The sequence below is a fragment of the Entelurus aequoreus genome, linkage group LG25, assembly GCF_033978785.1.
Source record: "Entelurus aequoreus isolate RoL-2023_Sb linkage group LG25, RoL_Eaeq_v1.1, whole genome shotgun sequence".
NCBI classification, from domain to species: Eukaryota; Metazoa; Chordata; class Actinopteri; order Syngnathiformes; family Syngnathidae; genus Entelurus; species Entelurus aequoreus.
Window position 1 is genome coordinate 12,746,966 of NC_084755.1, and position 27,500 is coordinate 12,774,465.

The 27,500-nt window shown below is 40.1% G+C and overlaps 1 protein-coding gene across 4 annotated transcripts in view; it reads right to left on the bottom strand.

Moving 5' to 3' along the window:
• baiap2a (BAR/IMD domain containing adaptor protein 2a) overlaps positions 1 to 27,500 on the bottom strand; it is a 200,062-nt gene that overhangs the window by 100,398 nt on the left and 72,164 nt on the right. For all 4 annotated transcript variants that reach the window (XM_062036479.1, XM_062036481.1, XM_062036478.1 and 1 more), the window contains exon 3: positions 21,840 to 21,926. In XM_062036479.1, coding sequence (XP_061892463.1) covers positions 21,840 to 21,926 — 87 coding nt within the window. The remainder of the gene's footprint in view (positions 1 to 21,839; positions 21,927 to 27,500) is intronic.

Genomic DNA, 27,500 nt, shown 5'->3' on the forward strand with positions numbered 1-27,500 from the left:
GGATCCACTTTCATTCACTCTTTGTTTAACCTTTCAGCTAATATATTATACTGACATTCTAGAGCTAACCTGGTTAATATACAATTATCATTATTGTTTAAACAACCCGCAATATTGGTAATTCTGTTTTATTTTGCTACATCGACACGCAAATTATTTTGTCTCCCCTTTACATTTATTTAACATGTTCTAATAGATATATATTCCTACACTGTGGTTTACTTTTTCTGTTGGTATTTGACCTAACTGCTGACCTACTTATCTCTTGGTTGGTTACTGTTATTCCTTACCCACACATCCATGATGGTATACACGTTCATGCATGGGTGTGTGTGTATGTGTGTATACATATATATATATATATATATATATATATAGGTGTGTGTATGTATGTATATGTACATGGCACCACTTGTACTTTATGTTACTATATGCTTTTTGAGTTGTTTACACTTTTATAATTTATTTTTCTCGCTTTCTGAAGTTATCTTAGTACTGGGTACTATGTTTCCTGAGGGAATATATTGCAGTTTTGATGCACTTTAAAATGGTCTGACTCAGTTGGAGCCAATCTGTTGTTCTCGGGAGGTGGAAAAAAACGGAAGCCGATATGGATACGTCCACGCAGGCGCAAGGACAGCGCACTGCTGTGAAAAGGACACTTAAGGTTCAGTTTCGACAATGGGGTTCTCAGGTCCTGGGACGATGGCCCTGTAGGTGGTTCCCAGGTTTAACCCACCTGGCATTGTTGTATGTTGTTGTGTCTGCGAGTATGTGTGTGTTTGTTGTGTTTTCTATATGTATGTGTTTTTATGGGTTTGTTTATCTCCTCATTCCTTCCTCTCACGCTTCTGTTTCATCCCCTCCTCTTACCAGTACTCTCTGCAGTTTCCAGTTATCATGCATCAGCCCCCCTCCTGACCTTCTTGTATACATCAGCCCGTTCTGCTCTCCTAGTTGGACATGGTGAGGTATGACAAGCGCCAGTAATACACTTAGATTTGTTTCATGGAATGTGAGGGGAGTGGGGAGCGCCACTAAAATAGGGAGGGTCTTGACCCATTTGCAACACCTCAAAGGAGATATATTTTTCATTCAGGAGACCCACCTTCGCAACAGAGAGATTTCACGACTTAAAAGAGGCTGGATCAGCCATATTTTCCATTCAAAATTCAACGAAAGGGCCAGGGGCTCAGCTATCCTTATTCGTAAAAATATTTCGTTCGAACTCAATCAAATTGTAGCAGACCCGGCTGGTCGTTATATTATTGTGTCCGGAAAGCTGCAAGACACCCCAGTCATACTCGCTAGCGTTTATGGACCCAACTGGGATGACAGTTCTTATGTGACTAAATTGTTTACATCATTTCCGAACATTGGAAACCATTTTATCATTATGGGCGGGGACTTTAACCTGGTGCAGGATCCTGTACTGGATCGATCATCTAACAAACTGGCTCCCTTATCTAATTCAGCTAAAACACTAGATACTTTCGCTAAGCAGTTAGGTCTTACAGACCCGTGGAGACATGCCTCCCCTACAATTAAACAATTTTCCTATTTCTCCCATGTACATCACACTTACACTCGGATAGACTTCTTTCTTCTCGACAATAGACTACTTTCCAAAACCAAAACATGTAATTACCATAGTATTGTAATCTCGGATCATGCCCCCACCTCAGTAGACATCAGTATGGACACTCAACCTAGACCCCTTAAACAATGGCGATTCAACTCAGCCTTATTAGCAGAAGACCGTTATAAGAATTTCCTACAAGATCAAATTAAGTGTTTTTTCGAACTGAACGACTCACCAGAAATCGGAAGAGGTATACTATGGGAGGCATCTAAAGCCTATATTAGAGGTCAACTTATATCTTTTGTTTCAAACCTAAATAAGACAGAGACCATTCAAATCACTGAGCTGCTACGCAAGATTAAGGATCTTGACGATAAATACGCTTCAAACCCAGACCCGACACTATATAAGGAACGCCTTCGCCTACAAACTGACTTTGACCTTATGTCTGTCAATAGAGCGAAATTACAACTGCTCAAATCCAGACAACGATTTTTTGAATCTGGGGAAAAAGCTGGCAGGCTCTTAGCCCACCGGGTCAGGGAGGAAGCATCTTCGAGACTAATCACGTCTATTCGCTCTAACACAGGAGAACTACATACTGATCCAGCTAAGATTAATGAAACATTTGCTGCATTTTATACAACATTATATACCTCAGACTGCCCCCCTTCCTCAGATGAACTGTTTAGCGATAAAACATTCCCCCAGATAGAATGTGGGGCTGCGAGGGGCCTGGGCCAGCCCATTAGTGTCATTGAGATTACAGAAGCCATCAAATCATTACAGAGCAATAAGTCACCCGGCCCGGATGGCTTTAGTGCAGAATATTACAAAACTTTCTCCAGTGTTCTTGCTCCGGCTCTAAGAGACATGTATAATGAAGCTTTTCTGCAGCATCGCCTCCCAGAAACCTTATCGAGGGCCACCATTTCTCTCATCCTAAAAAAAGAAAAAGACCCCCTGCTTTGCAGCAGCTATAGACCAATTTCGCTCTTAAATGTAGATCTAAAAATTCTATCCAAGGTTCTCGCTCTCCGGCTCCAAAGGGTGATGCCTTCCATCATCTCGTTGGATCAAACAGGTTTTATGCTAGGCCGGCAATCCTCACACAACACTCGGCGCCTCCTAAACATTATCCATTCGCCAAACCCCTCGACCCCGGAGGTGGTAGTATCCCTCGATGCGGAGAAAGCCTTTGACAGGGTTGAATGGGAATATCTATTTGAAGTGATGGGTCGGTTTGTTTTTATTGAGGATTTCATTCTCTGGGTTAAACTTTTGTACTCATCCCCAGTAGCTTCGGTACGTACAAATAATACACTATCCGCCCCAATTTTTCTTAAAAGAGGCACTAGACAAGGTTGCCCGTTGTCTCCATCACTGTTTGCTACTGCGATAGAACCCCTTGCTCTTTGGCTGCGCGCGGAGGCAGGCTTTAAAGGTATCACCCGGTCGGACACGCTGCTTTATGCGGATGACCTGCTCTTGTACATCTCGGACCCTGCTAGCTCACTCCCGGTAATATTTGACATTCTGGAGCGGTTTGGCACACACTCGGGTTACAAACTTAACTACCAAAAAAGTGAGCTGTTTCCGATTAATTCCTTAGCTAAACAGTTACCACGATCTTTAGCGGCATTCAAATGGGCACATGACGGGATTCATTACTTGGGAATCCTTATTACTCCGGCTATGTCTGATATGCTCCGGGCAAATTTTTTACCTCTAATTGAAAAGATGGAGAAGAACTTTGCCCGCTGGTCTGTTTTACCACTATCTCTCGCTGGCCGGATCAATCTGATCAAGATGATCACTATGCCTAAATTCCTCTACCTTTTTCAACATATCCCCATATTTATTACTAAATCATTTTTCGATAAATTAGACAAATCAATATCCAAATTTTTATGGGGGGCTGGATCGGCCCGAATCCGCAAGTCGGTCCTACAATCCCCCAAATCTGAAGGAGGGCTTGCACTCCCCAATTTTAGACAATACTATTGGGCGGCTAACGTACAGAAACTCCTATACTGGATGTATGGAGGCTCTCAGACCCTCCCGGCCTGGGTATCCCTCGAAACGGCGATCCCACACTCCTCATTGCATTCTTGCTTATGCTCATCACTCCCTTTCCCATTTAAAATTGAAGGCGCAAACACCATTGTATCGATCTCCATTAAAATATGGAACCAGCTACGTAAACACTTGGGTTTTCAGGGCCCATCTATGTTGACCCCGCTACTTAAAAAACAATTATTTAAACCTTCCCGTACTGACCCCGCATTCATGACTTGGCAGGATCATGGTATCACTACTGTGAAAGACCTCTATGCAGACGGAGTGTTCTCATCCTTCACTGAACTCTCTTCCAAATACGATTTGCCGAACTCCCACCTTTTTCGTTTTTTTCAGGCGAGGGACTTCGTAAAGAAACAGTTCCCACACTTTCCGAACCGTCCTCCGGAAACTCTTATAGATACATTGTTATCTTTGAGCCCTAATCATAAAAAATGTATCTCTGTGTTATATACCTCTTTAAATGCCTACTGAAATGAATTTTTTTTATTTAAACGGGGATAGCAGATCTATTCTATGTGTCATACTTGATCATTTCGCGATATTGCCATATTTTTGCTGAAAGGATTTAGTATAGAACAACGACGATAAAGATTGCAACTTTTGGTATCTGATAAAAAAAAGGCTTGCACCTACCGGAAGTAGCGTGACGTAGTCAGTTGAACATATACGCAAAGTTCCCTATTGTTTACAATGATGGCCGCATGAAGTGAGAGAGATTCGGACCGAGAAAGCGACAATTTCCCCATTAATTTGAGCGGGGATGAAAGATTTGTGGATGAGTAAAGTGCAAGTGAAGGACTAGTGGGGAGTTGAAGCTATTCAGATAGGGAAGATGCTGTGAGAGGCGGGGGTGACCTGATATTCAGCTGGGAATGACTACAACAGTAAATAAACACAAGACATATATATACTCTATTAGCCACAACACAACCAGGCTTATATTTAATATGCCACAAATTAATCCTGCATAATAACACCTGCGTGTTTGTTATGCTAGCTCCTAGCTCCTAGCTCCATAGAACACGCCAATACAATTCAAACACCTGATCAACACACACAATCACTCAGCCCAAAAGACCGTTCACCTAACCCAAGGTTCATAAAGCTTATATATTTTTAAAAAGTTACGTACGTGACGCGCACGTACGGTACGGTACGGGTTATGCTAGCTCCTAGCTCCTCTGCTAGCTCCTAGCTCCATAGAACACGCCAATACAATTCAAACACCTGATCAACACACACAATCACTCAGCCCAAAAGACCGTTCACCTAACCCAAGGTTCATAAAGCTTATATATTTTAAAAAAGTTACGTACATACGCAAAAAAAAGCCAAAGCTGCATACTCACAGTAGCACGTCTGCGTCTTTGTCATCCAAATCAAAGTAATCCTGGTAAGAGTCTGTGTTGTCCCAGTTCTCTACAGGCGTCTGTGTATCCAAGTCAAAAGTCCTCCTGGTTAGAGTCTCTGTTATCCGAGTTCTTCCATCTTGACTGCATCTTTCGGGAATGTAAACAAAGAAGCGCCGGCTGTGTACTGTTGTGGCTGACTACGTTCGAAAAATACGTCCATTTCGCACCGACAACTTTCTTCTTTGCTTGCTCGGCTTCCTTCTCCATAATGCAATGAACATGATTGAAATAGATTCACGAACACAGATGTCCAGAATACTGTGGAATTATGAAATGAAAACAGAGCTTTTTCGTATTGGCTTCAATGTGGAAGGCATACCTCTGTTCCCCGGTCTACGTCACGCGCATACGTCATCCTCAGAGGCGTTTCGAACCGGAAGTTTAGCGGCAAATTTAAAATGTCACTTTATAACTTAACCCGGCCGTATTGGCATGTGTTATAATGTTAAGATTTCATCATTGATATATAAACTATCAGACTGCGTGGTCGGTAGTAGTGGCTTTCAGTAGGCCTTTAAGTTCAGTTGCTCCAAACTCTCTATCAGTGATAAGAGCCTCGTGGGAGAGCGATCTTAATACCAACATATCCGACCAACACTGGGACTCTGCCCTGAAACTGGTTCACTCCTCCTCAATATGTGCCCGCCATAGTCTCATCCAATGCAAAGTAATCCATAAAATTCATTACACTAACTCAAAACTATCCAAAATCTACCCCACTGTTAGCAATACCTGCAATAGATGCAAACAATCTCCGGCCGATCATGTCCATATGTTCTGGTCCTGCTCTAAACTATGTTCCTTTTGGGAGGATATTTTTGACACGATCGGGAAAGCATACGGTCAAAACTTTCCCCCCAACCCATTATCAGCCATTTTTGGCGTATGCCCCGATAACATGTGCCCGGTATCATTAAAACGCGCTGTTGCTTTTACGACCTTGCTGGCCAGGCGATTGATTTTGTTTAATTGGAAGCTGGCTCGCCCCCCATCACACGGCCGTTGGATTAGAGAGGTTCTCTACAATCTAAAACTAGAAAAATGTAGGTTTTCGCTAAAAGGCTCGGCTCAAGCGTTTGAAAGCTCATGGAGTCCTTTCTTGCTGTATGTCAACTCTCTTGATTTATCCCCAGACGCAGATGAGGAATAATCTCCCTTTTATTTATTATTATTATTTTAATTTTAATTTAATTTAATTTTAATTTTATTTTCTCCCTTTCTCTCCTTTCAGCCTTTTTGTCTGTCTCTGGCCTCGTATGTGTGTGTGTATGTGAGGATGTCTGTCTTTGTCGTCTTACTTGTTATATGATTGTGCCATATGGCCCTTGTTGGTGTGACCTGAGTGGGGTGGGAGGGTGGGTGGGGATTTGAGTTTTAAGGGAAAGGGTGTGAAGAATTTTCTGACTTTAAAATTGTACTGTTTCGACTTGCACTTTTTTCTGTACTTGAAAATGCCAATACAAAAAGTTGGATTAAAAAAAAAACAACAACTTGGGACTTCGGTTTGGGGACCCCTGATACAAAGGATCTCTGACTAGCGTTTATGCAATGAGTCTTACAAAACGGCAGTGTTTCTAAAAGAGAGGATCTTTGACTGCGATACAATCCCCCATCGAGTGCTTTGGCAGCAGAAAATGTGAGGCGGCTTAGGTTAAAGGTTTTATTGAATAGAAAAACTTCAGTTTTCAGCAGCCTACATTCACGCAAGTGTGAGAGTAAGTCGGTTTTAATACATGCGCTGTGTGATTTCCCAAGAGAGGCAACGTCTTTTTGTGCTGAATCATACGCACGATATTAAGACGTGGCAATTAGCAGCTTATAGGGGTTGTTAAGGGAGAACACATTTGATTTGATATCCTCCAGCAAGGGGAAGCTGAACTGTAAGTACTGCAGAAAGAAAGAGGCTGAGTTTATTTCATTGTTAACCAGCGAGAAAAAGTGGATGGCGAGCCGGCAGCAATTTAATATTTAGAAATGCAATTGTGTGCTCTGTGGAAGTGCATTTCGTTGGTGCAATGCAAATGAGGTTTTAATAAGACTGCTTCTCCCCGAAAAACATAAAAGCTCTATGCAGTACTTTCTACAGTATTAAAAAAAAAAAACACCTTGTGCGTGTTGAACGTCATAATTGAATACTTTTAAAAAATTACAACAAATTAATATTCCTGTTGTTACTCAGGTTTTTTACAAGTGATGGATATTATGGTGCTTGCAATGCTGATATAAGTGCCACATTTAGCTTTTCATAAATGTATTCAATACTATTATGTATTTTAACATGCATATTTATTAATAAAGCTTGTTAATAAGACAGCTTTAATATTTGTATCTATTAATTTCACGTAACTTGATTTCTATTCATGTATTTTCTTTATTACTGCATTATTTTTTTTATTTTTTTATGGTTTTAAAAAATAAAAACACTTCCTGTTCCAATTTTGTTATTATATAACAATGTATGTAAGATCCTGTTATTACAGTATATATCTACATCCATCTATATTGTTATATATCTATGCAGGTATATACTGTATATCTACAAAACCCAAAACCAGTGAAGTTGGCACGTTGTGTAAATGGTAAATAAAAACACAAAGATTTGCAAATCCTTTTCAACATATATTCAATTGAATAGACCGCAAAGACAAAATATTTAATGTTCAAACTGGAAAACTTTGCTATTTTTTGCAAATATTAGCTCATTTGGAATTTGATGCCTGCAACACGTTTCAAAAAAGCTGGCACAAGTGGCAAAAAAGACTGAGAAAGTTGAGGAACGCTCATCAAACACTTATTTGGAACATCCCACAGGTGAACAGGCTAATTGGGAACAAGTGGGTGCCATGATTGGGTATAAAAGCAGCTTCCGTGAAATGCTCGGTCATTCACAAACAAGGATGGGGGCGAGGGTCACCACTTTGTGAATAAATGCCTGAGCAAATTGTTTAAGAACAACATTTCTCAACCAGCTATTGCAAGGAATTTAGGGATTTCACCATCTACGGTCCGTAATATCATCAAAAGGTTCAGAGTATCTGGAGAAATCACTGCACATAAGCAGCAAGCCCGTGACCTTCGATCCCTCAGGCGGTACTGCATCAAAAAGCGACATCAGTGTGTAAAGGATATCACCACATGGGCTCAGGAACATCTGTAAGTGCAAGTTAAAACTCTACTATGCAAAGCGAAAGCCATTTATCAACAACACCCAGAAATGCCGCCGGCTACGCTGGGCCCGAGGTCATCTCAGATGGACTGATGCAAAGTGGAAAAGTGTTCTGTGGTCTGACGAGTCCACATTTCTAATTGTTTTTGGAAACTGTGGATGTTGTGTCCTCCGGAATAAAGAGGAAAAAAAAACATCCGGATTGCTATTGGTGCAAAGTTAAAAAGCCAGCATCTGTGATGGTATGGGGGTGTATTAGTGCCCAATGCATGGGTAACTTACACATCTGTGAAGGCACCATTAAAACTGCTGAAAGGTACATACAGGTTTTGGAGCAACATATGTTGCCATCCAAACAACGTGATCATGGACGCCCCTGCTTATTTCAGCAAGACAATGCCAAGCCACGTGTTACATCAAAGTGGCTTCATAGTAAAAGAGTGCGGGTACTAGACTGGCCTGCCTGTAGTCCAGACCTGTCTCCCATTGAAAATGTGTAGTGCATTATGAAGCCTAAAATACCACAACGGAGACCCCCGGACTGTTGAACAACTTAAGCTGTACATCAAGCAAGAATGGGAAATAATTCCACCTGAAAAGCTTCAAAAATTGGTCTCCTCAGTTCCCAAACGTTTATTGAGTGTTTTTAAAAGGAAAGGCCATGTAACACAGTGGTAAAAATGCCCCTGTGCCAACTTTTTTACAATGTGTTGCTGCCATTAAATTCTAAGTTAATGATTATTTGCAAAAAAAAAATTACGTTTCTCAGTTGGAACATTAAATATCTTGTCTTTGCAGTCTATGCAATTGAATATAAGTTGAAAAGGATTTGCAAATCATTATATTCTGTTTTTATTCACAAATTACACAACGTGCCAACTTCCCCGTTTTGTGGGTTTTGTACAAAAATCTAAATTTTATAGCTAAAACGGTGAGGTCAAGGATCCTTTCAGGATTATTTTTAAATGTCAGAAATTTTTTTGTAAAAAATTGAAATTCTATTTGATTGTATTGCAGCTGTGGAACATGAAAGGTCAGACCATTGGTTGTGTAGTTTAAATTACAGAAACGTATTTCCCTAAAAACATTTTTTTTTTTTTTGCATTTTTTTTTTAAAACAACATGTTAAGTACTTACTGTGATTTTTATTCTTTTTTTTGTTTTTGTTTTTACTGTACTCTTTTTAATCCGTACAGCACTTTGTGGCAATAGTGGCTGTTTTAAAATGGTGCTATATAAACAAATAAACCTTGTAACATTTCAGTGATGTGTGCAATGGAGAAGGGATGAATGCACTTATCCCTATTTCTTCAATGGAGGTGACTTTGAAAGATGTGTTGTCTAAGCATGAATACACTTTGCCTTTCTAGCTTAACTTTAAAATGTGTTAAAATAAATGATCTGCTTGGTCCGTTTAATCTGTAAGCAAGAAAGGCAAGAGGACTTTCCAGATGAGTTGAAACGTGTACTCGGGACAACTCAGGCACATAAATCACTACTAAACTCTTGGCGGGGAGAAACATAAACAAGACTGGCCGCTGAGGAATGCACTTAACATCTCCAGCGCTCCTTTCAGGGGTGTGGGGGTGGAGGGGTGGGGTTTGTGGATTGAGAAGAGGGGAGCAGGTGTGTGTGTGTGTGTGTGTGTGTGTGTGTGTGGCAGCAAAATGACAGCCGATGATTAGACCAAGCAGTGGAGGATGTACACACATACAAATACAGATTAATGGATAAATCTTAAGAGTAGTCAGAGTACAGCTTGCGTGGTAGTACTGATTTACTATCCACAGAAAGTGACTGAACACAATTAATTGGCGACACATGTGAGAGAACATAGAGGGACAATACTTAGTGTACTATGCCTAGGGAAGGGGTCGGGCAAAAAATGAAAAGCCGTATATAAGTGTTACAATGAAGACAACACATAAGGTAAGTGTCCATATTAAGTATAATAGCCTACTATCAAATTGACTTTAAAAATATTATATAAGTGTTATAATGAAGGCAACACATACGGTAAGTGTTTCTATTAGCTATATTAGCCTACTTTGAAATGAATTTAAAAGTATTTTATAAGTGTTATAATGAAGGCAACACATGAGGTAAGTGTCTATATTAACTGTAATAGCCTACTATCAAAATGACTTTAAAAGTCTTATAAAAGTGTTATAATAAAGTCAACACATGACGTAAGTGTTTATATTAGCTATATTAGCCTACTATCGAAATAAATGTAAAAGTCTTATATACGTGTTATAATGAAGGCAACACATGATGTAAGTGTCTATATTAGCCTACTATCAAAATGACTTTAAAAGTCTTATATAAGTGTTATAATGAAGGCAACACATGGTGTAAGTGTCTATATTAGCAATATTAGCTTACTATCAAAATGACTTTAAAAGTCTTATATAAGTGTTATAATGAAGGCAACACATGATGTAAGTGTCTATATTAGCTATATTAGCCTACTATCAAAATGACTTTATAAGTGTTAAATGAAGGCAACACATGATGTAAGTGTCTATTAGCTGTATTAGCCTACTATCAAAATGACTTTAAAATTGTCATAAGTGTTATAATGAAGGCAACACATGATGTAAGTGTCTATATTAGCTATATTAGCCTACTATCAAAATGACTATAAGTGTTAAATGAAGGCAACACATGATGTAAGTGTCTATATTAGCTGTATTAGCCTACTATCAAAATTACTTTAAAATTCTTATATAAGTGTTATAATGAAGGCGACACATGATGTAAGTGTCTATATTAGCTGTATTAGCCTACTATCAAAATGACTTTAAAATTCTCATATAAGTGTTATAATGAAGGCAACACATGATTTAAGTGTCTATATTAGCTATATTAGCCTACTATCAAAATGACTTTATAAGTGTTAAATGAAGGCAACACATGATGTAAGTGTCTATATTAGCTGTATTAGCCTACTATCAAAATGACTTTAAAATTCTTATATAAGTGTTATAATGAAGGCAACACATGATGTAAGTGTCTATATTAGCTATATTAGCCTACTATCAAAATGACTTTATAAGTGTTAAATGAAGGCAACACATGATGTAAGTGTCTATATTAGCTACATTAGCCTACTATCAAAGGCTGACGCAAATCATCGTTCAGAAATGTTGTTTTTTAATTTGTATTCTACACATTTTTGCAACGTTGGAAATCATTAGTAAAACGGAGGCTTCTCACAGGATGAGATAACTTCTGGAAATTACTGGCTCATAATGGCCAAAAAGGTATAGATGTGTGCGTCCAAGTTAAATGGATTTGTTTGCTGTGGTCTGGAACAACACGGCACACAAACAACTATGAGAAATGCAGATAATGTGTCATGAAACATAAAAATATTAATTAAATACAAAGAGGACCTAAGTAAAGGAAATTAAATTATACATTATGTACATACAGCTAGCCTAAACAGCATGCTAGCTTCGATTAGCTTGCTGTCATGCACTGACCAAATATGCCTGTTTAGCACTCCACACAAGTCAATAATATCAACAAAGCTCACCTTTGTGCATTCACGCACAGTGTAAAACGTTTGGTGGACAAAATGAGACAAAGACACATTGGCATACAACACGTCTTTCTGTGGCGGCATCGGAGAAAGTTGCACGTGTAAACAAACAGCAATGAGTTCAGGGATCGCTGAAATTAGTAGGACAAAACGGCGCTCGCCAAATACTCTTATCAGGGAAGCATGTTTAACATAAACAGTGGGGTTTCTAACATTTAGGAAGGTTTGTGTCATGATTGTTCTCCTACAGAAAATATATTAAAACAAAAAAAAAAGTTCTTTATCTTCTTCCATTTTCACACATCTCTGAAAGAGGTCCAGGGAGCCACTAGGGCGTGGCTCTGGAATTCACCAGAGTTTCACTGGTTGTTACTGGACTCCTAATCCACTCCTCCATTATGACATCACATGGTAGATTAGTTAGACACATGGTGCTCCTCCACCAACCGCTTCAGGGTGCCACACATGTGTCCAATTGGGTCAAAAGTTGGGAGGAGACATACTTTACCACTTCATCACCATAGGTGTCCTTAAGGAAGGAACTTGGAGGTGTTTTTGGGGCTCATTATGATGCTGAAAAACTGTTTTCTAGGGACAGGAAGGGATCATGTTGCTTTACAATCTCACAGTACATGTTGGTTCGCCTTGATCAACCACATTTCCCCAGTGCCGACAGCACTCATGCTTTGGCTACCAAGCTTGACTCTGGTCCAGACAGATCTTACTACCACATTGGCTGTGTATAGGAGCTATACACAGACTACTCTAAAGTATAAGACTTCTACTGTATTGTCCCTTGAGATAAAATGTGAAATGTCATGTTTCCAAATGAACTATATTGCCAAAAGTATTTGGCCACCCATCCAAATGATGAGAATCAGGTGTCCTAATCACTTGGCCCTGGCCACAGGTGTATAAAATCAAGCACTTAGGCATGGAGACTGTTTCTACAAACATTTGTAGAATGGGCCGCTCTCAGGAGCTCAGTGATTTCCAGCGTGGAACTGTCATAGGATGCCACCTGTGCAACAAATCCAGTCCTAAATCCAGTTCCTAAATATTCCCAAGTCAACTGTCAGCTTTATTATAAGAAAATGGACATTTGGGAACAACAGCAACTCAGCCACCAAGTGGTAGGCCACGTGAACTGACAGAGAGGGGTCAGCGGATGCTGAAGTGCATAGTGCAAAGAGGTAGTCGACTTTCTGCACATTCAGTTGTTACAGAGCTCCAAACTTCATGTGACCTTCCAATTAGCCCACGCACAATACGCAGAGAGCTTCATGGAAAGGGTTTTCATGGCCGAGCAGCTGCATCTAAGCCATACATCACTGAGTCCAATGCGGTGTAAAGCACGTCGCCACTGGACTCTAGATCAGTGGAGACGCCTTCTCTGGAGTGATGAATCACGCTTTTCCATCTGGCAATCTGATGGACCAGTCTGGGTTTGGAGGTTGCCAGGCGAACGCTACATTTCGGACTGCATTGTGCCGAGTGTGAAATTTGGTGGAGGAGGAATTATGGTGTGGGGTTGTTTTTCAGGAGTTGGGCTTGGCCCCTTAGTTTCAGTAAAAAGAACATTGAATGCTCCAGGATACCAAAACATTTGACAATTCCATGCTCCCAACCTTGTGGGAACAGTTTGAAGCGGGCCCCTTTCCTCTTCCAACATGACTGCACAAAGCAAGGTCCATGGATGACAAGAGTGTGGTGTGGATGCACTTGACTGGCCTGTGCAGAGTCCTGACCTGAACCCGACAGAACACCTTTGGGATGAATTACAACGAAGACTGAGAGACAGTTTACTATAGACACTAAAGACCTATTCTTCTCAAACATTGTTCACAATCTGTCTAAATCTGTGTTTGTGAGCATTTCTTTTTTGCCAAGATAATCCACCCCACCTCACAGGTGTAGCATATCAAAATGCTGATTAAACAGCATGATTATTGCCTTAGGCTGCCCAAAAAAAAAGGCCACTCTGAAATGTGCAGTTTTATCACACAGCACAATGCCACAGATGTTGCAAGTTTTGAAGGAGCGTGAAGTTGGCATGCTGACTGCAGGAATGTCCACCAGAGATGTTGCCCGTGAATTGAATGTTCATTTCTCTACCATAAGCCATCTCCAAAGACGTTTAAGAGAATTTGGCAGTACATCCAACCGGCCTTACAACCGCAGACTACATGTAACCACACTAGCCCAGTACCGCCACATCCAGCAGGTGCACCTCCATAATCGTCTGAGACCAGCCACCCAGACAGCTTCTGCAACAATTGGTTTGGATAACCAAATAATTTCTTCGGAAATTGTGAGAAACTGTCTCATTGAAGCTCATCTGCATGCTCGTCGTCCTCATCTGCGTCTCGACATGACTGCAGCTCGTCGTCGTAACCGTACATCCATGGATGACAGAGTCTGGTGTGGATTAACTTGACTGGCTTGCACAGAGTCCTGACCTGAACCTGACAGAACACCTTTGGGATGAATTAGAACGGAGACTGAGAGCCAGGCTTTCTCGACAAACATCAGTATGTGACCTCACCAATGTGCTTTTGGAAGAATGGTGGAAAATTCCTATAAACACACTCCGCAACCTTGTGGACAGCCTTCCCAGAAAGAGTTGAAGCTGTAATAGCAGCAAAATGTGGACAGACATATTGAACCCTATGGGTTAGGAACGGGATGGCACTTCAAGTTCATATGTGAGTCAAGGCAGGTGGCCAAATACTTTTGGTATGTATATTCCCTTTTTCTCCCAACACGGCAGACAGGAAAGCGAGCAATGGGCCTCACCCATGCATTTTTCCTTTGGGCATGCGGCAGAAGAACAGTGCACATGGCAATGGAGGGGAAAAAATACAGTGCAATGATTCAATGTCATTGGAATGGTTCAAATGAAAGAGAAACGAGGACAAAAAGACAGAAGATGAACTCTGTCCAGCAGGATGAGTCATTTGGAATATCCTGTTCCTTCGCAGAGCTACCCCCTTCAGGCGGCATTTTGGAATGACTTTTTTAGTGGGCTCATACACACGCTGACACTTGCATTAGTGCTGAACGGGGGAAAAAATCACGACGCCCTGCAAGTCCGCTCACGTGTACGGCGCTCCGCTTTTACATGACAAGCTCAATCCGAGTTTGTGTGAAAGGCCGGCTTTAACACGGCGCTGATAGGAGCTACACAGATAGCAGGGAGAGATAGCAGTTAGATGAATAAAACATCTCGAGAGCTCTCATGTCGCTCTTTGATTCAAAAAACCCCAAACTGCTGCATCTCAGCTTCACTGCTTGTGCGCAGACGGCACAATCAAGGCGAGGGGGAAATCTCTTCAAACAAGAGCTAGATTTCCCACAGGGTGAGCACGGCAAACACTGTGCCCGCCGCTCACCTCGGAAATGCCGGAAAAAAGGAGCAGCTGTTGGCTGACCTCCGCTGGCTCTGCTTTGCCTCGACTCAAGACACCCGGTCACTAATTGAAACATCTAACACGTGGCCCTGATGGTGCCGGCTTACGTTATTTTCCAGGAATAATGTGGGAAGAAAAAAGTTGGTTAAAGGGCCTTTCTAAGCGGCTTTGTGGGCTTAATGATTCATTTGCTTCAGTAACAATAATGAAACACCCACTTGCAGCAAAACCCATATTTCTCTCTGATTGCTACCTAGCAACCCTTTATTGGGCACCAGGAAAGTCTTAAAAAACATGCCATAGTGAATGCATCAGTAAGACACGCTCTCGACAGTGTACTTGAGGGTGCATGGGAGTTTGCCCAACCAGTTTACATGTGCTTTGTGGACTTAGAGAAGGCATTCGACTGTGTACCCTCTGGGGAAGTCCTATGGGGAGTGCTCAGAGTATGAGGTATCGGACTGTCTGATTGTGGCGGTCCGCTCCCTGTATGATCAGTGTCAGAGCTTGGTCTGCATTGCCGGCAGTAAGTCGGACCCGCTAAAAAAACAATACGAGGCAAATTAGTCTATACTCTCGGCAGGGTCCTTGAGGGTGCATGGGAGTTTGCCCAACCAGTCTACATGTGCTTTGTGGACTTAGAGAAGGCATTCGACCGTGTACCCTCTGGGGAAGTCCTATGGGGAGTGCTCAGAGAGTATGAGGTATCGGACTGTCTGATTGTGGTGGTTCGCTCCCTGTATGATCAGTGTCAGAGCTTGGTCCGCATTGCCGGCAGTAAGTCGGAACCGCTAAAAAAACAATACGAGCGAAATTAGTCTATACTCTCGGCAGTGTCCTTGAGGGTGCATGGGAGTTTGCCCAACCAGTCTACATGTGCTTTGTGGACTTAGAGAAGGCATTTGACCGTGTACCCTCTGGGGAAGTCCTATGGGGAGTGCTCAGAGTACGAGGTATCGGACTGTCTGATTGTGGCGGTCCGCTCCCTGTATGATCAGTGTCAGAGCTTGGTCCGCATTGCCGGCAGTAAGTCGGACCCGCTAAAAAAACAATACGAGGGAAATTAGTCAATACTCTCGGCAGTGTCCTTGAGGGTGCATGGGAGTTAGCCCAACCAGTCTACATGTGCTTTGTGGACTTAGAGAAGGCATTCGACCGTGTACCCTCTGGGGAAGTCCTGTGGGGAGTGCTCAGAGAGTATGAGGTATCGGACCGTCTGATTGCGGCGGTCCACTCCCTGTATGGTCTGTGTCAGAGCTTGGTCCGCATTGCCGGCAGTAAGTCAGACCCGTTTCCAGTGAGGGTTGGACTCCGCCAAAGCTGTCCTTTGTCACAGATTCTGTTCAAAACTTTTATGGACATAATTTCTTGGCGCAGTCAGGGCGTTGAGGGGATCTGGTTTGGTGGCTGCAGGATTAGGTCTCTGCTTTTTGCAGATGATGTGGTCCTGATGGCTTCATCTGGCCAGGATCTTCAGCTCTCACCGGATCGGTTCGCAGCCGAGTGTGAAGCGACTGGGATGGGAATCAGCACCTCCAAGTGTCCATGGTTCTCGCCCGGAAAAAGGTGGAGTGCCATTTCCGGGTTGGAGAGGAGATCTTGCCCCAAGTGGAAGAGTTCAAGTACCTAGGAGTCTTGTTCACGAGTGAGGGAAGAGTGAATCATGAGATCGACAGGCGGATCGGTGCGACGTCTTCAGTAATGCGGACGCTGTATCGATCCGTTGTGGTGAAGAAGGAGCTGAGCCGGAAGGCAAAGATCTCAATTTACCGGTCGATCTACTTTCCCATCGTCACCTATGGTCATGAGCTAAGATCACGGGTACAAGCGGCCAAAATGAGTTTTAATCCCCCACTGATCCCCCTTTACAGATGGAGCTGCATTTAGGACAAGCCCCCAAAAAGGGGGTTTGTCCTAAATGCACTGTGCATTTAGGACAAGCCCCCTTTTTTAAAATCCTGTTACATATTACTACTAATGAATATTGCAATTTGGGTGCCAATTGCCACATTTACCGTATTTTTCGCACTTTAGGGCGCACGTAAAATCCTTTCATTTTCTCAAAAACCGACAGTGCGCCTTATAACCCGGTGCGCCTAATGTACGGAATAATTCTGGTTGTGCTTACCCACCTCGAAGCAATTTTATTTGGTACATGGCGTAATGATAAGCGTGACCAGTAAATGGTAGTCACACATAAGAGATACGAGTGTTAAGTGTGCAAGTGTAAGCCACTGTGACATTATTGTTCATTTTTTAAATGTTATTTTTTATAAATGGCAATGATGAGAATGTCCAATGAGGGATTCCTAATCACTGCTATGTTGGAATTCTTATTAATATTGATACTGTTGTTATTATTCTTTTTTTTTTTACTACTTTTGGATTGTTTTGTGTCATGTTTGTGTGTCCTCTCAATTGCTCTGTTGATTGCTATTCTGAATGTTGTTGGGCCGGGTTTGGTTTTGGAATTGGAATTGTATTATTATTGTATAATTGTGTTTTATTTTGATTGCTACAAAAAGAGTCTTGGAGAGTTAATAAAAAGTGTTTTGCTCTTTAACTAATTTGCTTTATTTTCCTGGATATATGATGATTTGGCTTAATGTTTAATTACTGTACATTATATCCCACAATGCCCAAACCAACTGGATTAGACATTCATGATATTTTGATACAATTAAAACATCATGTCAAATTAAGTCATCATATATCCAGGAAAATTAAAGCAAATTAATATTAGTTTAGTCTTTATTTGAAGGGACAATGCACAGAAACATTACGGTCAAAGACATATGTTCTGCACCAGATTATAGCTTTCCATCTGCAGTCCCTGGCTACCTAAATTAAGGACATACAAAAAATCATGCAATAAAAATATAAAACTAAAATTACACTATAGCATGTAATTAAATTAAGAAAAGTCATAAAATGCCCTTTCATTGACACATACTTATTATACAATACAACCACACCTCTCATTTACATCATAACACATAGACAATACATGCTCTTGTTCACATCTGTCATCATTTGTAAAAACAACCATTATTTTAACACACTCACACACACACATACTGGTTATGATTTGGAATGGGGACCGAGTTTTTGATCATCACTTGTGGGGACCACCCTTTCTACAGGTTGTGGAGGCATAAAAAAAATGAGGTAAAATGGCCACTGCCCAGTTAGCTCATACACGTCTTTAAATCTCTGGATTGAGGAAGTAATGTGCTGATCATTCTTACTGGGGAAAAAGGAGTTAATATGGTTCATGGGGACCAAATTCAAATAGTTTTGCATAATTCACACAAATTTGTACGTGACTACTGAGGACCATTTAAAAAAAAAAAAAAAAGTTCAAATGAAATATGACATGACCTTCAGAATACAGCACAACAGCTGTCCTCTTTAAGTTAAGTTTCACCACTTAAATGTTAAAGCAAATCCTGCATCTTCCATGACATTACTGAAAACTGCTATTTAGCAGTAATGAAGTTGTCTGCTACTCCAACTACCATACATATAGAAGGATGGAAAATTCTGAATGTGAATCATACTTTAAGGCAGGGGTGTCCAAAGTGCGGCCCGGGGGCCTTTTGCGGCCCGCAGCTAATTGTTCACCGGCCCGCCACACATTCTGGAAATGCTATTGCAAAAATAAACAAAGAACATTCACAAAAGTGGAATGAGGTGAAATCTAACGAGAAAAAGTTGACACAAAGCTGCCATGCAGGCTTTTTTTTTCTCTTTTGTCTTTCTTTTTTTGCCATTGCTCCAAAAAAAATAATGACAAAAAAATCCATGTTATAATGAATTATTTTCAAAGCTCCAGTTACTTCAAATATTTCACTTTAAAATGTTTTATGTGGTAAATATTGCATATATTGTGCAGATGCCATATAAAAACATCAAAGTTTTATTTGACAAAAGAGCATACAACAAACAAAATAATAGTTCAAACGTAAAATCGACAGATATATCTGAAGTTGATCTCGTAACTTAAGTGTTGAAAGTAAAAGAACAACCTAATAAAAATGTATCACTTCATGAGTGGGGCACCTTTTGGATCCCAAATATATTTAGTGGTATTGTATTTATCTTTTTTTACTGTGATTACTAAAAAATCCTTTAGGGCTCTAATGACTAAATACTGCATATTTCAGTTTTACTATAAAAAAAACTAAAGTTGTTTTTGACAGAAAAGCCATAAAACCTTTTTTTTTTTTTAATTACTTTATATGAACTTGAAGTTGATATAGAGATTAACTGTAAGCGTTAAATAAAAAATAATAATTTTACTTATTTTTAACATTTTAATGACTGAGACCCTTTATGGTCCCCGGTACCCCTAAAGGTAAAATAAATAAAATAATCCATATATTTTGTTATGTTTTGAAAATGAAAAATATCAAAATGGCCCCCACATGCTTTAATTTTTCCATGTGCGGCCCTAAGTGGAAAAAGTTTGGACACCCCTGCTTTAAGGTAATAATGTTTTATAATCATGCTGTATGAAAATGTCATCCTAAGGAACACTAAACCAGATTTAGTTTTTGGAAAAATAAATTAGTTTTAACTAAGGATGGATACCATACAGAATCACAGTACTATTAATGGCAGGATAACAAATGTTTCGCTTTTCAAGAAAATGAATTTTCTCTTTTACCAATATTTGAAACACGTAAACAAAGTAACCCAAATTTCCCTGTTGTGGGATCAACATAAAAATTATCTTATCTTACCTTAAACCACAGACATAAAACACAAACCTTTTCCCTTTAGGGCAGTGTTTTTCAACCTTTTTTCAGCCAAGGCACATTTTTTGCGTTGAAAAAATCCGGAGGCACACCACTAGCACAAATCATTAAAAAACGAAACTCAGTTGACAGCAAAGAGTCGTTGTCGCTATTGTTGGACATGACTTTAAACCATAACCAAGCATGCATCACTATAGCTCTTGTCTCAAAGTAGGTGTACTGTCACCACCTGTCACATCACACCGTGACTTATTTCAAGTTTTTTGCTGTTTTCCTGTGTAGTGTTTTAGTTCTTGTCTTGCGCTCCTATTTTGGTGGCTTTTTTTTGGTATTTTCCTGTACCAGTTTCACGTCTTCCTTTGAGCGATATTTCCCGCATCTACTTTGTTTTAGCAATCAATAATATTTCAGTTGTTTTTATCCTTCGGATGCACATTGTCTTTGCTCCACAGTAAGTCTTTGCTGTCGTCCAGCATTCTGTTTTTGTTTACTTTGTAGCCAGTTCAGGTTTGTTCTGCATAGTCTTCCCTAAGCTTCAATGCCTTTTCTTAGAGGCACTCACATTTTGTTTATTTTTGGTTTAAGCATTAGACACCTTTTTACCTGCACACTGCCTCCCGCTGTTTCCGACATCTACAAAGCAATTAGCTACCGGCTGCCACCTACTGATATGGAAGAGTATTACACGGTTACTCTGCCGAGCTCTACACTGCAAAAACTGAAATCTAAGTAAGATTAAATATCACAAATAAGGGTGATATTTGCTTATTTTCTGTCTGATAAGATAATTCTTCTCACTAAGCAGATTTAATGTTAGAATGTTTTACTTGTTTTAAGTGTTTTGGTCCTAAATGATCTCAGTAAGATATTACAGCTTGTTGCTGAGATTTGATGACCTATATTGAGTAAAACATGCTTGAAACTAGAATATCAACTGTTGCAAAGCTGTGTCATCAACACTCACAAGTATAAAACTACTTTTTTTAAAGTAATCATTTCTTACTTCAAGCATGAAAAAAAAATCATGATGCCGAGCGCATATCATTATGTCAAGATAACGGCACTAGCATTTACTTAATTTAAGAATATTTTTCAACATATTGAGCAAAAAGGTCTTTTTTTTTCTACCAAGAAAAGTGCACTTGTTATTAGTGAGAATATACTTATTTTAAGGTATTTTTGGGTTCATTGAGGTTAGCTAATTTTACTTGTTTTGGAAAGTCTTGACAAGCCGAATTTTCTTGTTCTATTGGCAGATAATTTTGCTTAGGTCAAATAAAATAGCCCTAATTTATTTTTCTTGTTTTTGAACACTGACTTTTTGCTGTGTAGACAGCACCAACACTCAACAACAACACATCATTTTCAGACTATATTTACTGGTTTGCATTAAATATTTTCACGGCACACCAGACTGTATCCCACGGCACACTAGTGTGCCGCGGCACAGTGGTTGAAAAACACTGCTTTAGGGGACCTGTTTTTTTGTCCCCTAAAGGTGACTGTGTAAACAGAGTGATGTCTCCATTAAGTAAGCATTGCCAGAAACACACACACACACACACACACACACACACACACACACACACACACACACACACACACACACACACACACACACACACACGCAATTACCTGAACAGGTGGTGCATTTAGGCCACACCCCCTTTTTGAATAGTTGTTAGAATTCTTGACTTTAAAATCCTACTATAACTTATGTTGAAATATAATGTCAAGACAATTAGTTATTAATTAAATCGAATGACTCAAATGTTGCCAAATACGGTTTCTTGCCCTGTGACCATTAAGCATGCAAATGTGGCTGCAAACGAGTGCCAATCAAGACGTCGGGGAGTGTCTTTGTCGTTTCAGTCACTTACCCAAATCTTTGGCTCCTTGACTCTCGCTGGCCAGCTCGCCCATTCTCACCAGCGCGTCAAAGTAGCCTTTGGCTGCAAATGTCACATCTGCACAAAAGAAAAGAAAAAGGAAGAATAAAGCTAAAGCGCAGCATGCTTGTCGTGTTGAAAGGTCTCTCTGCAAGACACGAACACAGCCACTTTTTTTTTTTTTTTTGTACTCCTCCATCTTTTGCAGGTAGTGGATCGCAGCTTCTAAACAGGCAGAAAAACACAACTGATTACCGGAATATCTGTGATTGCAAAAGAGATCATTATTTCCTGACGCGGGGGCAAAGTGACACGCATTGTTATCTTCTCCTTTGCAATCAGAATCAATAATTACAAAGATGTGAATTTTGAGGGAATAAATTGGAAGAATGCAATCATTGGAGATGGGAAAACTCCTTTTTGTATAACAAAGTAAAAACAACAACAACAAGGAATAATCTGGAGGGCGTGGTAAAGTGGAAATAAGAAATGTAGTTTTTGCCCACATGGTCCAGTACAAAACCCAAAACCAGTGAAGTTGGCACGTTGTGTAATTCATAAATAAAAACTGAATATAATGATTTGCAAATCCTTTTCAACTTATATTTAATTGAATAGACTGCAAAGACAAGATACTTAATGAGAAACGTACATTTTTTTGCAAATAATCATTAACTTAGAATGTAATGGCAGCAACACATTGCAAATAATTTGGCACAGGGGCATTTTTACCACTGTGTTACATGGCCTTTCCTTTTAACAACACTCAGTAAACGTTTGGGAACTGAGGAGACACATTTTTGAAGCTTTTCAGGTGGAATTCTTTCCCATTCTTGCTTGATGTACATCTTAAGTTGTTCAACAGTCCGGGGGTCTCCGTTGTGGTATTTTAGGCTTCATACTGCGCTGTTGTAAGACGTGGCTTGGCATTGTCTTGCCGAAATAAGCAGGGGCGTCCATGATAACGTTGCTTGGATTGCTCCAAAACCTGTATGTACCTTTCAGCGTTAATGGTGCCTTCACAGATGTGTAAGTTACCCATGCCTTGGGCTCTAATACACCCCCATACCATCACAGATGCTAGCTTTTAAATTTTGCACCGATAACAATCCGGATGGTTCTTTTCCTCTTTGTTCCGGAGGACTCGACGTCCACAGTTTCCAAAAACAATTTGAAATGTGGACTCGTCAGACCACAGAACACTTTTACACTTTGCACCAGTCCATCTTAGATGAGCTCGGGCCCAGCGAAGCCGGCGGCGTTTCTGGGTGTTGTTGATAAATGGCTTTCACTTTGCATAGTAGAGTTTTAACTAGCACTTACAGATGTAGCGACAAACTGTATTTATTGACAGTGGTTTTCTGAAGTGTTCCTGAGCCCATGTGGTGATATCCTTTACACACTGATGTCGGTTTTTGATGCAGTATCGCCACAGGGATTCAAAGTTGGTTTTCGGCCTTGCTGCTTGCGTGCAGTGATTCCTCCAGATTCTCTTGAACCTTTTGATGATACTACGGACCGTAGATGGTGAAATCCCTGAGCATTTCTTGGAAGCTGCTTTTATACCCAATCATGGCACACACCTGTTCCCAATGAGCCTGTTCACCTGTGGGATGTTCCAAATAAGTGTTTTGCTGAGCATTCCTCAACTTTCTCAGTCTTTTTTGCCACTTGTGCCAGCTTTTTTGAACCATGTTGTATGCATCAAATGATAAATGAGCTAATATTTGCAAAAAATTACGTTTTCCTGGTCGAACGTTAAGTATCTTGTCTTTGCAGTCTATTCAATCGAATATAAGTTGAAAAGGATTTGCAAATCATTGTATTCTGTTTTTATTTACCATTTACACAACATGCCAACTTCACTGGTTTTGGGTTTTGTGTACTGCACAACACAGCAGCAACACAACCAATGTTGTAATCGCATCAGGGGCAAATTGCTTAGGGAGCATCATTGTGAAGGATAGTGAAAGATGAGTGCAAAAAACAATTGTACATGTTTTATAAGTGATAAAAATGCAGCTACTGTTATTTTTTTTATTAACTCCATTAGTAAGTTGTCACCAGCTGTTTTTGGCAATATTTTTTTGGCCCGACACTAATTAGAAACCCCTGTGGTTCTTTGTAGAATACACACCCGGTGACTGGAGGGTTGATTAGAGGCGTTAATTGTAGCATTTGTATTTTGGAGCATGTCTTTTTTTTTTAGGGGCGTAGAATTTGTATAATACCATATTTTACAAAATATAATAATACACTTTATGTTATCAATCTCACTTTCCATGTCTTCCACAACCACACCATCTTACGAGTTGTAATGTAGAGAGCCGTTTCCGAGCTCAGTGCTTCTTATGCAACTGATGACATCTTGTTTTGACACGTGTTATCACACCCCGCTTGATCCGGGACGTCATGCAAATGCTCGAAAAAAAGTTTGGGATGTTTGCAGGTGGGACAGGGATTTACTACATGGAAGAGATGCACTGATTATAGTTGTTGACTTTACGGTGATAGTCTAAGTCAGTGGTGTGCTGTCTGCTGGCCTTTTTTTATTTACTTTCCTTAAATATCTAAAAGTATTCATATTCTCTTCATCATCACACCCAAGACAATGTGCACATACACACACACCACTCCTCCCCCACCCCACACCTTCACCACCGCTTGATTCCCCTCGGGGTGATGGACGGCTGGCAGCGCTTCATAGCAGCAGTCGACCTCCAGGGCCCCAACTCCCCGCCCCTCTGTTGCGAGTTGTCGTGATTAAATGTAACGTGTTTATGTGTGCATTGCATGGAGGTTTTTTTCCCACTCCAGACTAGGCCCCCTTAGGAGCCCAGTCTAGATTGTATTTTTTTTACTCATCTTCTTCCCCAGCGTTTTACCTTTTTCTTATCTTTTACGGGGCGCCTTTGGCGACCCATCAGCGTTCCTGTTCTGTAACTCTGCACACAGTTTGTTTGTCTAATCTTAAACGTGTTTGTGCTGAAAACATAGTTTTGTTGTACTTGTGCAATGACAATAAAGGCCTACTGAAATTATTATTTTTTTACTTAAACGGGGATAGCAGATCCATTCTATGAGTCATACTTGATCATTTCGCGATATTGCCATATTTTTGCTGAAAGGATTTAGTATAGAAGAACGACGATAACGTTCGCAACTTTTGGTCGCTGATAAAAAAAAAAGCCTTGCCTATACCGGAAGTAGTGTGACGTCACAGGAGGTAGGATTCCTCACAATTCCCCATTGTTTACAATGGAGCGAGAGAGATTCGGACCGAGAAAGCGAGGATGAAAGATTCGTGGATGAGGATCGTTAGAGTGAAGAACTAGAGAGGCAGTGCAGGGTGTATCTTTTTTCGCTCTGACCGTAACTTAGGTACAAGGTCTCATTGGATTCCACACACTCTCCTTTTTCTATTGTGGATCACGGATTTGTATTTGAAATTTAAAATTGCACTTTATAAGTTAACCCGGCCGTATTGGCATGTGTTAAGATTTCATCATTGATATATAAACTATCAGACTGCGTGGTCGGTAGTAGTGGCTTTCAGTAGGCCTTTAAAGTCCTATCCTATCCTATCCTATCCTATCCTATCCTATCCTATGTCATATTATGCTCCTTCCAGTGCTGTTGTTTTTAGTTTTAGTTTGTATCCAATCAGAATTCAGCTAGTTTATGTTGCCATGCTGTACCAAATCTGCCCGAGGCCTTCAGAATCAACAATGCGGGCGTCCGTGCACTGTGAGCGATCAGGGACATACAGTTGATAGATAATTGCAAAAGCCAATCCGATCACGAGTTGTTGTCAGTAAGACCTTCTAGATGAGAAAACTAGGAATTCTGGAAAATCCTGGAATTTTTTTGAACTTGGAAAAAATGTTGTTTAAATTTCCAGAATGGCATAATGTGTTGAAGGTGGAATGATTTGAATCGTTAGAAAAATGTGGAAATGGTGGAAGTTTGAAAAATGGCCAATTCATTTCGAAAGGGAAAAACGTCCCGGAAAACCTGGAATTCTGGGAAAATCTGGGAATATTTGGAATTTGTCAAGGAAAAGCCAGGGATTCCCGAATAGGCTGAACAGTTTGAAGTTGGAACGGTTTGAATCGGGTGAAAAATGTGGATAGAAGAAGAAGAAGAAGTTGAAGAAGTTTATTAAATACATGAATTTTAGTGTAGAAAACCATATGTGTGAGTGCTTTGGAGCATTCACACCATAAACAACATAATACATACTCTAATGGAGACTTCTCAGCACGGGATAAACTACTCTTTTAACAGAAACCACAATGGCAAAATGACAATAACCTGGGCATATTCAATGTAAAACCAATAAATCGCTGCTCTGACCACCAGCTACATGGTAGCTGGTGGTCAGAGCTGGTAAGTGAATCCAAAAGCACCCCGATGATTTTAATCCATGAAGGGAAAAACCAAACCGGGAAGCGCTTATCTTGTTTCTCTACCACAGATATAAATAAACCTCAGCTTCTGTTCACATGAACTGTTCGGGCCAATCAGAACATCTCATGGGCCTCGGTGGCATTTTGGACAGTGCCTGAAGACACCTGCAAGGTGAGTGACATCTTGTCCATCGATAGCCCGAGGGGAAGTCGTGCACACAATATTACTAGATGTTATATTCCACTCTTGTGAATGGTAGCCAACCCGATTATAACCACCACTCGGAGGCACAGGCGGTGAGATAGATAGCTGATGATTTATGAAGTCTTTTATTCGACCTGGATTAGTGACAGGCAATACGGCCTGAAATCTATATTGTGATGTATGTTGCAGCCTCCTGCGATAACTATGTGTATACATCACTATGTATTATTTGGTAAATAGATGATAAAAAAGAAATGTTTCAAAACGGGTTACCAAAGCTCCTAATTTGGCTGCTGTTGTATGAAATATTGCATCATTTAAGGTTGCATTATTTTGTCTAAAGCAAACTCATTTTAGATGGGGGGGCCACATGGGGAAAAATCTACTCCCAAGTGGGCCGAACTGGTAAAATCACGGGACAATAACTTAAAAATAAAGACAGCTTCAGATTGTTTTCTTTGTTTAAAAATAGAACAAGCACAAATGTACACATCATAACGTTAGGTATTTTTTTTACACTTTCATGTTGCGTTAATCATTTATTTGCCGTTATTTATATTTTCTGAATAAATGATGTGATAATTTTCATCAGTCAACTCATTGGGTGTCTATCCAGATAAAAAAAGATTATATCAAAATCAAATTACAGGATGTTATTTATGTAGTTTGATCATTTTCCTCGACTTATGCACTGCAAAAACTGAAATCTAAGTAAGATTAAATATCTCAAATATTTGCTTATTTTCTGTCTGATAAGATAATTCTTCTCACTAAGCAGATTTTATGTTAGAGTGTTTTACTTGTTTTAAGGGTTTTGGTCCTAAATGATCTCAGTAAGATATTACAGCTTGTTGCTGAGATTTGATGACCTATATTGAGTAAAACATGCTTGAAAATAGAATATCAACTGTTGCAAAGCTGTGTCATCAACACTCACAAGTATAAAACTACTTTTTTAAAGTAATCATTTCTTACTTCAAGCATGAAAAAAAAAATCATGAGCGCATATCATTATGTCAAGATAATGGCACTAGCATT